Source organism: the organism of the source record quoted next, unplaced genomic scaffold (assembly GCF_019419815.1).
Source record: "Pyrus x bretschneideri cultivar Hongxiangsu unplaced genomic scaffold, Pyrus_bretschneideri_v1 Contig93, whole genome shotgun sequence".
Classification (NCBI taxonomy): Eukaryota; Viridiplantae; Streptophyta; class Magnoliopsida; order Rosales; family Rosaceae; genus Pyrus; species Pyrus x bretschneideri.
The window spans coordinates 36,632-52,221 of NW_025999835.1; the positions used below are offsets into that span (position 1 = coordinate 36,632).

The 15,590-nt window shown below is 37.8% G+C and overlaps 4 protein-coding genes across 4 annotated transcripts; all 4 read right to left on the reverse strand.

Annotated features, from left to right (window-relative positions):
- Nucleotides 1–944: 944 nt before the first annotated feature.
- On the reverse strand, nucleotides 945–2,042 carry LOC103965963 (chlorophyll a-b binding protein of LHCII type 1-like). The gene has a single exon (XM_009379069.3). It carries the CDS (start codon nucleotides 1,879–1,881, stop codon nucleotides 1,078–1,080), a length of 804 nt encoding a protein of 267 aa, XP_009377344.2. The 5' UTR covers nucleotides 1,882–2,042; the 3' UTR covers nucleotides 945–1,077.
- A 2,053-nt stretch (nucleotides 2,043–4,095) lies between these two features.
- Nucleotides 4,096–5,062, reverse strand: LOC103965954 (chlorophyll a-b binding protein of LHCII type 1). The gene has a single exon (XM_009379060.2). The coding sequence runs from the start codon at nucleotides 4,993–4,995 to the stop codon at nucleotides 4,192–4,194; it is 804 nt and encodes a 267-aa protein (XP_009377335.2). The 5' UTR covers nucleotides 4,996–5,062; the 3' UTR covers nucleotides 4,096–4,191.
- A 6,852-nt stretch (nucleotides 5,063–11,914) lies between these two features.
- On the reverse strand, nucleotides 11,915–15,537 carry LOC103965934 (chlorophyll a-b binding protein of LHCII type 1). Its single transcript, XM_009379041.2, is given in 4 exon segments — nucleotides 11,915–12,164; nucleotides 12,166–12,764; nucleotides 12,766–14,307; nucleotides 15,407–15,537. Coding segments are annotated over 3 exon segments (906 nt in total). The 5' UTR covers nucleotides 13,051–14,307; nucleotides 15,407–15,537; the 3' UTR covers nucleotides 11,915–12,142.
- Nucleotides 13,761–14,282, reverse strand: LOC125467844. Its single transcript, XM_048576892.1, has one exon. The coding sequence runs from the start codon at nucleotides 14,280–14,282 to the stop codon at nucleotides 13,761–13,763; it is 522 nt and encodes a 173-aa protein (XP_048432849.1).
- Nucleotides 15,538–15,590: the final 53 nt, after the last annotated feature.

Below are 15,590 nucleotides of genomic sequence, written 5' to 3' on the forward strand. Positions count from 1 at the left end.
ATAATTAATTTGTTGCTTTCTATACATGATTTGTCCCCCTTACATTCCATGTCCAATAAGATGCTCATTTCTTGGATGCTTGCGCGAGGCCTTTCTAGAATTACTCCAATTTTTTATTTATCTGTCACACCCCTCCCATTATCCAAGCACAGTGCATATTTCTTTATTTTAACGAGGAACAGCAATTATGTTATCTTCTAACACACTGTTTATATTATAATGAAAGACCAGGTAACATGCATGCAGTAAAAAGTTCCCTAACTCCATAGAAAAAAAAAGTTTCCTAACTATGGGTAAATCATCATTGAAAATGTATGGGAATTGTTTACTGGGAGTTTTTAAACTTTTTTATACAAACGATATTCGGGATGGGAGATTTAAAAATTACATTGTTCTAACCAACTTTGTTATGTTCAAGTTCGGATTGTAGATGAAATTTTTTATAAATTCAATCATTCAAGCTCAGATAGAGGAAGTTGAGTTTTGTGCCGCTTGAATTTTGGTCCCTTTTTAATGAGTACATTTTAAGTCTCTTGTTTATTTTTCTTTGAAATAAGAATCTAGTAGCTTAGCACATGCAATGCTCTAAGAATTTAATTATACGTAAAATGTAGCATAAGGACTCGGATAATGGAAATCAGTAATTACAACATAGAACGAATTGGATTGTTGTATGAGATATATTGACACCTCATAATTAAATGCAATTTATTTAATCTTTATCATTAGAAATTTCAGGATGAAATAATGCAAATGATTGAATATCTGTAATTATGTAACTGGCCGTAACATCTCAAGTTCTGCAGACTGCTGCAGAATTTGAACTTATATCGCATATTTACCATTACTTGCAGTGCACAACAATTCTGATTCAAGTAAAATATTGTAACCAAATAGAGGTTTATAGGTAAAGAGGCAAATTTCACATGCAAACTTTTACTTCAAACTCAAAGCATATTTGTTGTTATATTCCTCTTAGATCAACAAGTTTCATCAACATAAGCATATTAACTGAAACCCCATTTCACAAGAACAATGACCTGCAAACTTTGTAATAACGCTTCTCTGCTCTCAGTCTCACTTTCCAGGAACGAAGTTTGTGGCGTATGACCAAGCATTGTTGTTCACAGGGTCAGACAAGTGGTCGGCCAAGTTCTCTATTGGTCCTTTTCCAGTAACTATGGCTTGTAGAAAAAATCCAAACATAGAAAACATGGCCAATCTTCCATTCTTAAGCTCCTTCACCTTAAGCTCAGCAAAAGCCTCTGGATCTTCTGCAAGGCCTAACGGGTCAAACCTCCCGCCGGGGTACAATGGGTCTGTCACCTCACCGAGAGGTCCACCTGCAATTCTGTATCCCTCCACTGCACCCATCAAGATAACTTGTGTGGCCCAAATTGCCAAAATGCTTTGAGCATGGACTAAGCTTGGGTTCCCCAAGTAGTCTAGCCCGCCTTCACTGAAAATCTGGGCTCCCGCCTTGAACCAAACAGCCTCGCCGAACTTGACTCTGTTGCGAGATAGGAGCTCTGGGAAAATACAGCCCAGAGCCCCGAGCATTGCCCATCTAGAATGGATGACTTCAAGCTCACGGTTCTTAGCAAATGTCTCGGGGTCGGCTGAGAGTCCGGCAGTGTCCCAACCGTAATCACCAGGGAATTCTCCGGTGAGGTAAGATGGGGACTCACCAGAGAAAGGACCCAAGTACTTGACACGGTCTGGACCATACCATGGGCTGCCGCATGATACATTTTTGGACTTGGCTGCGGTTTTGCGCATGGTAATTCGGCCCTCACCTCGTAGGGTAGAAGTCGATTTACTAAGCTTGACAGCTTGGCCAGCTAGGGAAGGGGAGGTGAGAGCCATTGCAGAAGAAGCCATTTGAGAAAATTAAATGAAGTGTATTGAGTTTTAGCTCTCGGACAATGAGGGAAAGCCGAGTGCTTCTTGTTGTTGTTGTTGTTCTGGTAGCTAGAGACGTTGGTAGCTAGGTATATGTATAGGGTTTGGTGGGGCAATGGAGTCTTTATCTTTGTGAAATGTGATATCTTCATCTGATTTTTCATTGGTGTAAATCATGTTCAAGATTTTCCCGATGAGTCTCTTCCATTGAGCTTTGATAATTACCAGTTGGCTTGATATGCTCCACTACGTACTTTTAGTTCCAAACACAGAAAGAGAAGGAAAAAGCTATTTTGGATATTACCTGTGCCTTCAATTGTAGCCAATTGAATTTGCTCAATACTCTTTGTGGTGAGAGACGTCTAGCCAATACAATTTGGCCACATACATACACTTTGGATGAGAGTAATGACACCTGAAGATTTTTTGGATAATGAGAAGAAGAGTCTAAGAATAAGGATGATTTTTTATTTTATTTTTTATCCAAGGATGGAACTTTGCAATTTTTCTTTAATGGTAAGTTGCACAAAAAATGAATGGTAGAGACTGAAATAGAAGATCTAATAGTTACTCAAATAAAATCTAACAGCTAAAGCCACAGTGCCACATCCAGAAATTTGTAGCATTTTGCACACTTTTCTTTTTTCTCTTTACATGCAATCAAGAAATGACAAGATGCTAATGACTATTTACTACAACTATACTTTCGGATGTACAAACGTTTTCGTATCATGGCCAAGGGAATTTGTGAACTCCTCTTACTATAGAAACTGTTGACTGAAACTTGGGATTAAATGTTAGATCCCACATCGTCCAGGGGAGTGGATCCTCTATGCCTTATATGTACATGCCCACCTCTATTAGAATGAGGCCTTTTGGGAGCTCATTGGCTTCGGATTCCATCGGAACTCCGAAGTTCGGGCGAGAGCAATCCCAGGATGTGTGACCCACTGGGAACTTCTCATGTGATTTCCCAAAAACAAAACCGTGAGGACGTGGTTGGGGTCCAAAGCGGACAATATCGTGCTACGGTGGAGTCGAGCCCTGGATGTGGTAGAGGCCTAGGCCGGGATGTGACATTAAACTTGCATTGTGATAGCAAGGTTGTTATCTATATTGCTTATAATCCAATTCAATATGATCGTACGAATCATGCTGAAGTGAATAGACATTGCATTAAAGAGAAATTAGACAGTAAGATATCGTTTAACTTACGTTCGTTTGTAAAGTTTGAGATCAACTACCAGTTATTTTGACATTACAACTCGATTGGCAAGTTGCGCATTGAGGATATGTATGCATGCAACAAACTTGAGAAGCAATGTTGGCATGAATTGTGTAATTAAAGTCTTTGTTTCTTACTAAAACTTATTTTCTATTGTAATTAGGTTAGACTTTAATACCTTTCCTTCTTGACAAGTCTTTACACATAAACAGAACAATTTTTTGAACTAAATTTATAAATCACATGACATGCATGGTGGTTGATGGTTGAAGTTAATTTGAATGATTTAAAGAAGAAATTCAACCATCTCCCACCACATCATATGGTCTATTAAATATGGTCTACAAAGATAGTCTCCATAACATCACTCTATATATTAGGCTCTAAAGAAATAAGAATACATGTTACAAAGTTCTTCAATTTTAACGGATTATCCATCAATTTATAGCATTTTGGAATGAGTGAACCTTTTGCACTAATGTCTGTTTCCTTGCCATGGTGGGCACTAAGGAACTGCTGTAAATCATGCATCAATATCTTTGATAATATTTCATTAGAACATATAAAATTATATCTGGCCTGACAGGAAATTACATATAAGAGGCAAACCAATATCGGAAATTTTGAATTCCTCGCTGAATTGATTCTTTATTTTCCATGAGAAGATGGATCAAATGAACGTAGTTGCCATTATGCTGCTGGCTCTTTGGGGCTTTACCAGTTCATCAGAATATTCTGGCTGAATAGGTTGTTAATAAAGATACCAAATGAGGCTTTTCCGTTTCTTTGAAGGCATGATGCTGATTCAATAAGTTGTCTGACCAAGAAAAATTCAGTGTTTGTATAAAATTATTAATTAGTGCGATGAAATATTCAAGGGCAATGCAAATTTTTACTGAAACCAATTGTTGATATATTCCTTCCCGTTGATCACAAAGTTGTATATATCAACACAAGCACACAAGAAAAAATGAAAATCCCAATTCATACATTTGCCAAAACAATTAACAAGTAAAAGCAATTAGTAGAAGTGCTTCTCTCCAAGATCAGAGGGAATCTTAGCCTCACTGCCCTGGAGCAAAGTTGGTGGCATATGACCAAGCGTTGTTGTTAACGGGGTCAGCCAAGTGGTCAGCTAGGTTTTCTATTGGACCTTTTCCAGTAACAATGGCTTGTACAAAAAATCCAAACATAGAAAACATGGCCAATCTTCCATTCTTGAGCTCCTTCACCTTAAGCTCAGCAAAAGCTTCTGGATCCTCTGCAAGCCCTAATGGGTCAAAGCTCCCGCCAGGGTACAACGGGTCGGTTATCTCACCGAGAGGTCCGCCGGCAACCCTGTAGCCCTCCACTGCTCCCATTAAGATAACTTGTGTGGCCCAAATTGCCAAAATGCTTTGGGCATGGACTAAGCTTGGGTTTCCCAAGTAGTCTAGTCCACCTTGACTGAATATTTGGGCTCCCGCCTTGAACCAAGTAGCCTCACCGAACTTGACTCCGTTGCGGGATAGAAGTTCTGGGAAAATGCAGCCCAGAGCGCCAAGCATCGCCCATCTTGAGTGAATGACTTCGAGCTCCCGGTTCTTGGCAAAGGTTTCTGGGTCGGCTGAAAGTCCAGCAGTGTCCCAACCGTAATCGCCAGGGAATTCTCCGGTTAGGTAAGAAGGAGACTCCCCAGAGAATGGTCCCAAGTATTTAGCACGGTCTGGCCCATACCACGGGCTGCCAGATGACACTTTCTTGGACTTTGCTGCGGTTTTGCGCATGGTGACTCGGCCCTCACCAAGAAGGTTAGATGAAGAAGGATTAAGCTTGGCAGCTTGGCCAGAAAGAGAAGGAGAGGAGAGTGCCATTGTTGAAGAAGCCATTTCAGAAAAATGAAAGTGTATTGAGTTTTAGCTCTCGGACAAGGGAAACTCGAGTTCTTGTTGTTGTTCTGGTAGCTAAAGACGTTGGTAGGTATATTTATAGGGTTTGGTGGGGGCAATGGAGTCCTTATCTTTGTGAATTGTGATATCTTCATCTGATATGATGTTCAAGATTTTCTCAATGAATCTCCTCCATTAAGCTTTGATAATTTCCAGTTGGCTTGATATGCTCCGCTACTTTTAGTTCCAAAAACAGAAAGAAGGAAAAGTTGTTTTTGGATACTACATGTGCTTTCAATTATAGCCAATTGAATTTACTCAGTACTCTTTGTGGTCAGAGACATCTAGCCAATAAAATTTGGCCACATACATACACTTTGGATGAGAGTAATGACATTTGAAGATTTTTCTGGATAATGAGAGGAAGAGTAAGGAATCAGGATTGTTCTTTTGGATCCAATCTAGCACTACGGATGGAAATTTGCAATTTTTTCTTAATGGTAAAAGGAAAATTGAAAGGAAAACTAATGAAATTTTTTTGAAAACTTTGAGTTTTAATGATAAGGGTAAAATAAAGGGTAAGTGAACAGTATCATGATTGATTTTTTAGTGTAAAAATATAATTTTTCGTTAAAATGAACATTACCGAAAACTTTTCGTTAAAATTCCTACAATTTAACTACTGAAACTGAAAATAGAAAAATCTAATAGGTTATTGAAATTAAATCCAACGACACGTGTAATAATTATTTACATTGAAGCCATTGTGCCACACCTGGAAAGTTTTAGCATTTTGCAGACTTTTCTTTTTTCTCTTTACATATAATCAAGAAATGACAAGACTTTAACGACTATTTACTACAACTATATCTGTGATGGTAACATGTGTTTGCATTTTTATTTTCAGTTGTATAAATCATACAATTTACGTTCGTTTGTAAAGTCTAAGATCAATTACCAGATATTTTGACAAAGACACTGTTAAGTAACATATTTTACAACCCAATTGGCAAGTTGGGCATAGAAAATATCTATGCATTTAACCAATTTGAGAGAGGATGTTGGCATGAGTTGTATAATTAAGATCTCTGCTTTTTACTAAAACTTACTTTTTATTGAAATTTGGTTAGACTTTGATACCCTTCTTTCTCTACAGGTCTTTACACATTGTATATTATGAAAATGCTAGAGAAATAAGAATTGTTAGATTTATTGAACATTTATTAAATAAATAATGGTCCACTCAAATGTGGAGATGGATTATATTAATATGTCTTGGTAAAATCTTTAATTATATATTAATTAAAGGATATGGAATATATGTGCTTGGTTCAGTGGCTTTGGCAAGCCTCCAACCAAACCCTAGCTAGGGTTAGGTTGGATCCCAATTCCACGAAGGTTAGATGAAGAAGGATTAAGCTTGACAGCTTGCCCAGCAAGAGAAGGAGAGGAGAGAGCCATTGTTGAAGAAGCCATTTCAGAAAAGATGCAATATAGTGTATGACTACTGAGTATATTACTCTTAACAATGTTGTTGTTGTTGTTTGGTCAGAGACGTAGGTGGGAATATATACCATTTTGGTGCATGCGGTGCTTATCTACGTGATATCTTCATTCCTTTTTTCATTGGTGAAAACGATGTTCCAAGGATTTTCACGATCGATTTTGTTCCATTGGAGATTTGATGATTTCCTGTGGGCTTGATATGCTCCACTAGTTTACTTCCAAAAACAGAAAGAAAATATTAAAACTGTTTTGTGTTGCAAAATTGTGAGAATGAATGTCCACATACTTTAAGTGAGGAAGACTTGAGAATAGTAGTGTAATTGTTGTTGTGTGATGTTTGCAAATGGGCAATTATTTCACTTTTTAGTTTGTCACGGATGTGGTTCTATATAAAGAGCATTCCATGTGTGATTACAATACACAACAAAAAAAAAGTAGTGAAAGCAATAATATAAGTATCCCTCCATTCTTCTTTTTACCTGCAATTTTTTTGTATTATAATTACGAAACTAAACAGAATGATATTTTGCACCTACTTCGCTTCTATCCCTAACAAAAGTTATTTATCTAACTTTTGTGCATATTTATAACATTTTGGATATTATACGCTTTGAGCTTTAGCCAACCGAATTGCTCATTGCTCTTTGTGGTGGGAGACGTCTTCAATTCCAGATGGTTGGGCATATGTTCCACTTGTTAGGTGTTGATCTCAAGCCAATATAATTTGGCCACATACTCTTCAATGAGAGTATTGACCTCTTGAGTTTCTTGGATAGAGAGGTTAAATTTACTCTTGTGGATTGTTGATACATCTATTAAAATTTCAAATTTAACGTAAACTTTTCACAAATCAACACAAAATAAACACAAATCAATACAGAAAGTAAAAAATATCACCCTAATTCTTCAAATTTGATTAGGGTTTCAATTTGGGATTCTGAAATGGAGATTAGGGTTGTGATTTGGGAATTCTTAAATAGAATTAGGGTCTCAATTTGGGATGGAAATGTAATAAGGGTTTTGATTTGGGATTCTGAAATAGAATTAGGGTTTCAGTTTTAGGGATTTTAAATTGTAATTAGGGGGTTTTTATTTTGGAATTTTGAATTAAAATTAGAGTTTTGATTTGAATCGTATCAACCCTCACATATATCGTAAGAGATGGGCACTAGGAATCGAACCGAAATACGGACCAAACCTGACTGCATCGAACTGTTTGATTTTCGTGGTTTTGAAACGGTTTGGTTTCAGTTTTGAACATCTGAAACGGAACTGAAATCGAACCTCACTGTAAAATTAAAAAAATATTTAATTTAATACCGGTATTAGGTGTTGGATTCTAATTAGTTATTTGGATTTATGTGGGATCCATCAATATAATGCGAGGATCCATCAATTTTTGCTGGGGATCCATCATTAATACCACATATCCTTTTGTTTCTCTAATGTGATTGCTGGGGATCAATTATACAGGTCTAAGGACTAGTTTGGTATTGTTGTGCTTTAAAAAAAAACTTCTTCTGTACTGTGAGAATAAACAGCTGTAAGATAAAGCAATTAAGTGTTTGGTAAACTTTTTTGTAAGAGTGTTTTTAACAAAAAATGCAGTGTTCAAGTGTTTGATAAACTTTTATATAAAACTGCTGCCACCTTGTTAAATTATTAAAAAAGATACGATATTAAATATAATATAATAATTTATTTTAATTTTAGTTATAATTTTTTATTTATAATCTCTCTCTTTAGGGTTTTTATTTATCTCTCTTTCAATATTCATCCACCCTAGATTCGTCTTCATACCAAACCCCGATTCGTCTTAATCCAAACAGCTATCGTCTCCTCCTGTAAAACACATATCCCCTCGCTTTTCAATCCCATTTTTTTTTTCCTCAAAGCTTATCGATTTCTTTCAATTTTCTCAAAGCTTTTTGATTTCTTTCAATTTTCTCAAAGCTTTTTAGGGAGAAGGAGAAGGAAAGGAGTGGATCTGCAGTCTGATGTGCTTTTGAATGAGCGGATTTGCAGTTTGAAGGGGGGTTCTGGCAGACTAGTTCGGCAAGAAGAAGACGACAAGAATCGGATTAGTGACCTGGGCTCTCCTAAATTTGCAGACGAAGAAGCAAAGCATTTTATGAGGACCCAAATGGTCGAAGCTCTGAACTTGCAGCGGAATTGGATTTGGGACTCTCTAATTCAAGGCCTGAGATCTTCAACCTAGCGAAGGAGATGTGAATTTCAACCCAGCCGATGAAGAAACTGGGAAGGTATTTTTGAGATGGCTTCACACCTGAAGGATTTTTCTGAAACAGAATATTATCCAGAAGGGGAGTGAGAGTGAGAGAGAAAATGTCTCGGAATTTGGAATTTTTGGATCCAACTGATTGAAGAGTGGGTTCTAGGAAAAATAGGGAAGACAGCGTGAGAAAGGGGAAGTAGGATTGAAAAATTGAAAAGTTCATTAACTTTGTTTAGAGAAATATACTTCCAAACTCAGACATTGATCAGCCATGCCTAGGGAGAACCCTTTGTTTAGAGAAAGTCACATTGATCAGTTACCGTTGACCATCGTTGTTAGAATGGGGATATGCTTGTTAGAATTCATGTGTGTCTAATTGAATCTCTTATACAATAAGGATATGCTTGTTAGAATTCATGTGTCTTTGAACAAATTTGTATGGATTTGCCTAATTACTTTAATGACCAGTGTTACTTGGCAATGAAATGGATTTTAACTTGATTCAAGTTGAATTTTAGTATGGTGATTATGATTTTTTTTTTTAAATTGGGTTGATTAATGATGTAAGGCATTTAGTTTGTAAATGGTTTGAAACCGAACCGAATAGCAGCAGACCCGAAAAACCGAAATCATTTCGGTCGAATTTCGATAAACTGAAATAATTGGTTTGGTTTCGGTTTTTATCCCCTTCCCGAACCATTCGGTTTGGTTTTTCCCAACCAAAACCACCCCTTGTATTATTATATTAGAGTGCTGATAAATTCATCACACTGTCTTATTTCCCCATTCACTTTTAATAAAAAGTTAAGTACTAATTTTATCCTCTTGTAAAATGAGATATAAAGACCAATGGAAAAAGGGAATGACTTGTATCAATTTTACTCACTATTTCTGCATCCTCTCACTTCAAATTTGTATTGTTATGAATTATTTTTGATTTTATTTTGGTAACCGATTTTTAATTATTAGTCACAGTGGCTCTTATATCAATGTCACTGTTTTGTGATAAAAAGTTGTAAATTTTCACATTCAACCAACAAAACCTTTGAGGTAGGTTTTAATTTTTGGTTTCGTATAGTGCATTTGATTATGGTGTGGGATTTTTTGAGAGGTGTAGATGCAAATGAAGGAGGGAGTATTTTGGGTCTGTCAAAACGAAATTGCGTTTGGTGTTTGTTGTCGTAAGAACGAATTGTGTGGCTGCGTATTCATTGTAGGTTTAGGTGTCATCATGTGGGGGTGATTGGGTTTCTATGTGCACACATGGGTGATTCATTAGTGATTTGATTTAGCTATTTAGGTTGTTTGGGTTTGATTTTGTGAGCTTCTTGAGGTTGTTGCTTTTTCTTTTTTGATGTGTATTTTGTGTTCTTTGACATGGGGGTGGTCAAAGAGCAGACAAGGGAGACTGACAGAGAAGAGGAGGAGGGGTGGTTGTGGGCAGGGATCAGTGTAGTTTTGGAGTAAGACGCAACGAGGGCGAAGAAAAGGAGTTCAATGCATAATGAGTTTGTTTATCTCTCATTTCAATCATATTTTTGGAATTTTAATCAGAATAAAAATCAAAAAGAAAGAAATTGGCGGTTAGCGAAGGTTTAACTGGGTTTATGAGCACTCTAATATCTATTCTTATAAAGAATTTAAATATATATTAGAGGTTATTTTAAAAAAAATAGTAGGTGGGAAAATAATATTTTAATTTTTAACTTTTTTTTGTGGTGGGTGGGACTATAATTTGGGTTGGGAGATAAGACAATGAGTTGAGTCCAGTAACACTATATATACTATGCTTGTTTTATTATTAATATATACTAGCGTATGGGTACAAACAAAGTGTGTGAGAATTTTTTTTTTTTATTATTATTTTTTTGAAATAGAAGGAGAGAGGAAGAGAGTGATAGAGAATATGGAAGTATGATGTTATTTATTTATTTTAATTAGAGATATGTTAAGATTACATGTAGATGAGGGTTTGAAAAAAAACAGCAAAATTTGGTTGTGTAAAATTACATTTCTACCCCATATTTCTTATTCATCTTCTTTTTTAATTATAGGGTTAAATTGGTAATTTTATAGAATTTTGGTTAACAATGAGTATTTTATTAATTAGTTAATATTAGGCAATGAATTTTAAACATTAATGCTTTTTTTCTTTCTTTTTTTATTTAAATTATTAATTCTCTCTTACAATTCACGAGGAATTAATTGTGTACATCAAACATTCAAATAGGAGTCTTTTTTATTTTTTTGAAATGAAGTGCAATATTCATTGAAGATTGAAATACGTACAAATCGATAATAGGATGCTTATAGTGAACCTCAATAAAAACCTTACTGGGGCTTTCAACCAAATTGAAGGGAAAAAGAGTGTCTCGTACCAAATTTAACTATTAATACTATTCTCCAATAATAAATCAAAAATTACATCAAACAATCAATACTTAGGTTAAACCTCGCAAGGCGATGGACCACTTTATTCGTCTCTCTTCGACTAAACAAAACCTTCCATTGCTTGAAATTTTGAAGGAGTTGCTTTGTATCCTCAAATAGATGTTCGTAATGACGACTATGTGCTGCTCTTGCATTCTAAATTGCCGAGATCACCATCATAGCATCTCCTTCCACCTGGACTTATTTCGTTCCCTATTTCCGTGAGAACAGCGCTGCTGCACGTGCAGCAGCAGCCTTTGCATGTAGCGCCGATCGCACCCCTTCGTCCCTGGCCACCTGTGCTGCCATGAAACCTCCCACCGAGTTCCTGACCACAATCCCAAAACCTCCAACCGACCCCCTCTCATCCCATGCTGCATCAAAATTACACTTGATCCACCCAGAGTCTGGGAACTTCCATTTGTGTGTTATTGCCGAGGAGATTTGCGGTGAAGCTGCATTCCATTTTTTTAATTCGGTCAGCCACGTTTGAGCTTTAATTTGGGTTTCCAACAGAGAAGCATCGACACCATTCCATAGAAAATCATTGCGTACGTTCCAAATATTCCATACTAGGACAAGTAGCAACTCAAAGCTATCCTTATGTGGAGTATTTTAGACATCTGAAAATTTTAATATGTGTAAAGTCAAACTTAATTAATGAATTTACTTATGCGGAGTCTAGTCACTGGATTTTATTTGATTAAAAAAATTGTCGGATTCTATGTGAGGAAAATTAAGTTTCAAGGGCTAAATCATATTTTCAGAAAAAAGAAACCAGGTTTCTAGAGACCAAAGTTGGCCAGAAGATTGATTCCTGCTTGAAGGATATGTCGGGTTTTGTTGAAATATTCCATTGCTTTCACAACCAATATTTACATGAACAAAATCACACAAATACAAATCCCAACTCACGGCAGCTGTGAGCTGCCTACAGACACAATCTGTAGAGCCAGTTCTCTCACGTTCTCAACTTCACTTTCCGGGAACAAAGTTTGGCATATGACCAAGCCTTGTTGTTAACGGGGTCAGCCAAGTGGTCGGCCAAGTTCTCTATTGGTCCCTTTCCAGTGACAATGGCTTGCACAAAAAATCCAAACATGGAGAACATGGCCAATCTTCCATTCTTTAGCTCCTTCACCTTAAGTTCAGCAAAAGCCTCTGGATCTTCCGCAAGCCCTAATGGATCAAAGCTCCCGCCGGGGTACAAAGGGTCTGTCACCTCACCGAGAGGTCCACCTGCAATTCTGTATCCCTCCACTGCACCCATCAAGATAACTTGCGTGGCCCAAATTGCCAAAATGCTTTGAGCATGGACTAAGCTTGGATTCCCCAGGTAGTCTAGCCCGCCTTCGCTGAAAATTTGGGCTCCCGCCTTGAACCAAACAGCCTCACCGAACTTGACTCCGTTGCTAGATAGGAGTTCTGGAAAAATGCAGCCCAGAGCGCCGAGCATTGCCCATCTAGAATGGATGACGTCAAGCTCACGGTTCTTAGCAAATGTCTCAGGGTCGGCAGAGAGTCCGGCAGTGTCCCAACCGTAATCACCAGGGAATTCTCCAGTGAGGTAAGATGGGGACTGACCAGAGAAAGGACCCACCCAAGTACTTGACACGGTCTGGACCGTACCATTGGCTGCCGGCTGATACATTTTTGGACTTGGCTGCGGTTTTGCGCATGGTAATTGGGCCCTCACCTAGTAGGGTAGAAGTCGAGGGTAATTGGGCCCTTGCAGCTTGGCCAGCTAGGGAAGGGGAGGTGAGAGCCATTGCAGAAGAAGCCATTTGACAATGTAGGGTTTCTGAATGCTTCTTGTTGTGTTCGAAAGAGTAGCTAGTAGGTCTACTTAGAGTTTTATGTGATATCTTCGTCTGTTTTCTCATTGGTGAAGATTTAACTTCTCAGATTTTTTTGGGTACGACAGCATAGCCACAAGTTTGCTCCAAAAAGGGAGAAAAAGAAAGGTGAGGAAAATCAGTTTTGGATATTTGATATGCTGACCTGTAACCAACAGAATTTCGCCACGTACTCTCTTAGATATCAGGCAGAAATCTCTGTTGGGTTCTTGAGCACAAAGTTATCTGTCTAAACCCCATCAACAGAACATAAGCTAAGCAAGCAGGATTTTGAATTGATCCATGTAGTTCATACGTAATTCCGGCCTCGTATGGTGTCTAGAATGGATAGGGTAATGTTCTGTTGAAGGTAAAAGACGGATTAATCATGAAAGAAAATTATCTCCTCTCTTCCAATCCCCCAAAACATGGTGGGATTATTAGGGAGAAGTTTCTGTCGTTACTAATCCAGTGAGTTATCTCATTCAATCCAATCCTGAACACCAAAACGAAGCCTCAAGGTCATCATATTAGTACAGTCAAAGTCCAGATTCAGAATTCAATGTGGCTGTCAATTGTCAAGTACAATCTTGTTGAGAAAACCGAAAAGAAACAAAACGAAAATAAAAACTAGGTAATCTTAACTGGGATTATCATCTATAATGTCCAGAGGAATCCACCTCGAACAGATGAATGGGAATTCGATTTCTCTTAACTTGGATTATCATCTATAACGTCCAGAGCAATCCACCTCGAATCTAAGAGGAGTCATGTATCCATTGTTTTGGAGTCGAAGATTTGAATATTCGGAGAAGCAGTTTCCTCTCTCTTCTGCCTAGCTTCTTTGCGCCATAACCCCGGAAAGCACCAAGCTCAAGTGCTTTTTGGTTTTCTTCCGCAGCTCTTCTTCTCACAGACACCAACAAATCTGTTCCTTGGGGACTAATGTTCTCCTCTTTCCCACTTTCGGGTTTCTCTGTGTCCACTATTATTGAACTTGCATTGTCATCTGCCAATTTGTCGGACTGAGGTTTTTTGTCTTCCTCTGCCTTAGCTCCTTTCCCACGGAGGCCTTCATTACCATCGGGGCTATTGCTTCCCCACCATTTATTGGATGCAGTTGATAAGCCATCAGATGGGAATCCGTATTTAAACTCATCATATGTTGTATTTCCTTTAGTCAAGGTTGAGGTGAGCATATTCTGGGAATGTCCAGTCTGAACATTCTTGCTTCCTTTCTGTTGCGCAGGAGAAACATTGCTGCCATGTGATTTCGCCATTTTGCTATTCGGGTATTGAGAGTCACTGCATTGAGAAAATGGAAGGGAAAAAGATGAACGAGGATGAAGAAAGTAACGCTCTTTTTTAGTAATAGGAAAAAGAAATCAAATCTCTTATTGAATCAGACCAAGAAAGTCACTTGTGCTAAACTTTAACGCATTAAGCAATCCGAAAATCCTACTTTCAGGCAAAATTGTGGTGTAAAACAGCTCAAGTTAGTTCATACCAGAAGTGGCATCCATGAAGAATAAGTCACATACATACAGGAATAACTCAAATCACGAAACGAAAGGAGAGGTTTTCCGGGGAAGCCTCAAACATAGTCAAAGAAATCGAAAGGTAAATGACTAGGACTAGGAGGAAAGCACTACAAGGGATCCATACTTAATGTATAACGAAAATGCCAACAAACCACCGGTAAGAGCCAATATGAATATCTAATGCTTCATTAATGTTCTAAAGACTAGATTTTGAAGAATTATCCAACAATATCTCCAAACTCTTGGAATAAGTTCTTTGACCAAACGACAGAAATGGGAACAGGATGAGCAGCCAAATACTCTATACGCCGGAGCACCATAGAATTTTCATAAGATCGGGACCTTTGCTTCCCAAATTCTCAATCTTTGGCGTACAACACAAAACCCTAACAATCTCTGGCCGAGGAGATTTTAAAGTAATTTCACTACCTCAAAAATGAACAATTAAAGGGTACCATCAAATCGAAACCCAGTCCTACAATTCGACGACGGAATTAGTAAATCGACATTTCTTGTTCACATCAAAACTTGAACACACACACACATATCACCTGAGACTTGGAAATTATTTCAAAATTCTAACACCAATCATTTGAATACACTACATTTCTTACTTCCGGCTGCCAGAGAACCTAGCATAGACTTGATTTGATACATTATTCCCCTAGATCATCAATAAGCGACACGCCGTTTAACAAGCCGGGGGAGCAGCAGGAAACAACATTTTGATAACCAATTTTTCCCGGAATTTTATTTTTTACGTCCGTTTCCCGTCGATCAAACAGAAGGAATGACATGAACCACAAATTTAATGGATAATTAAATATACATGAGAGAGAGAGAGAGAGAGAGAGAGAGAGTACCGATAGCCGAGGCGGCGGCGGCGGCATGTAAGCGGGGGGAAGAGAGAAGGAATTGCGGACTTTGGCTGGTTCTTTAAGTGTCGGAGCTGGGAATGCGTTTGGTAAATGCAACCCGAATGAGTTTTCTTGGTATTTTATTCTCATAAATGTCAAAGAATACTCTAAAAAGTGATACTGTTTATAC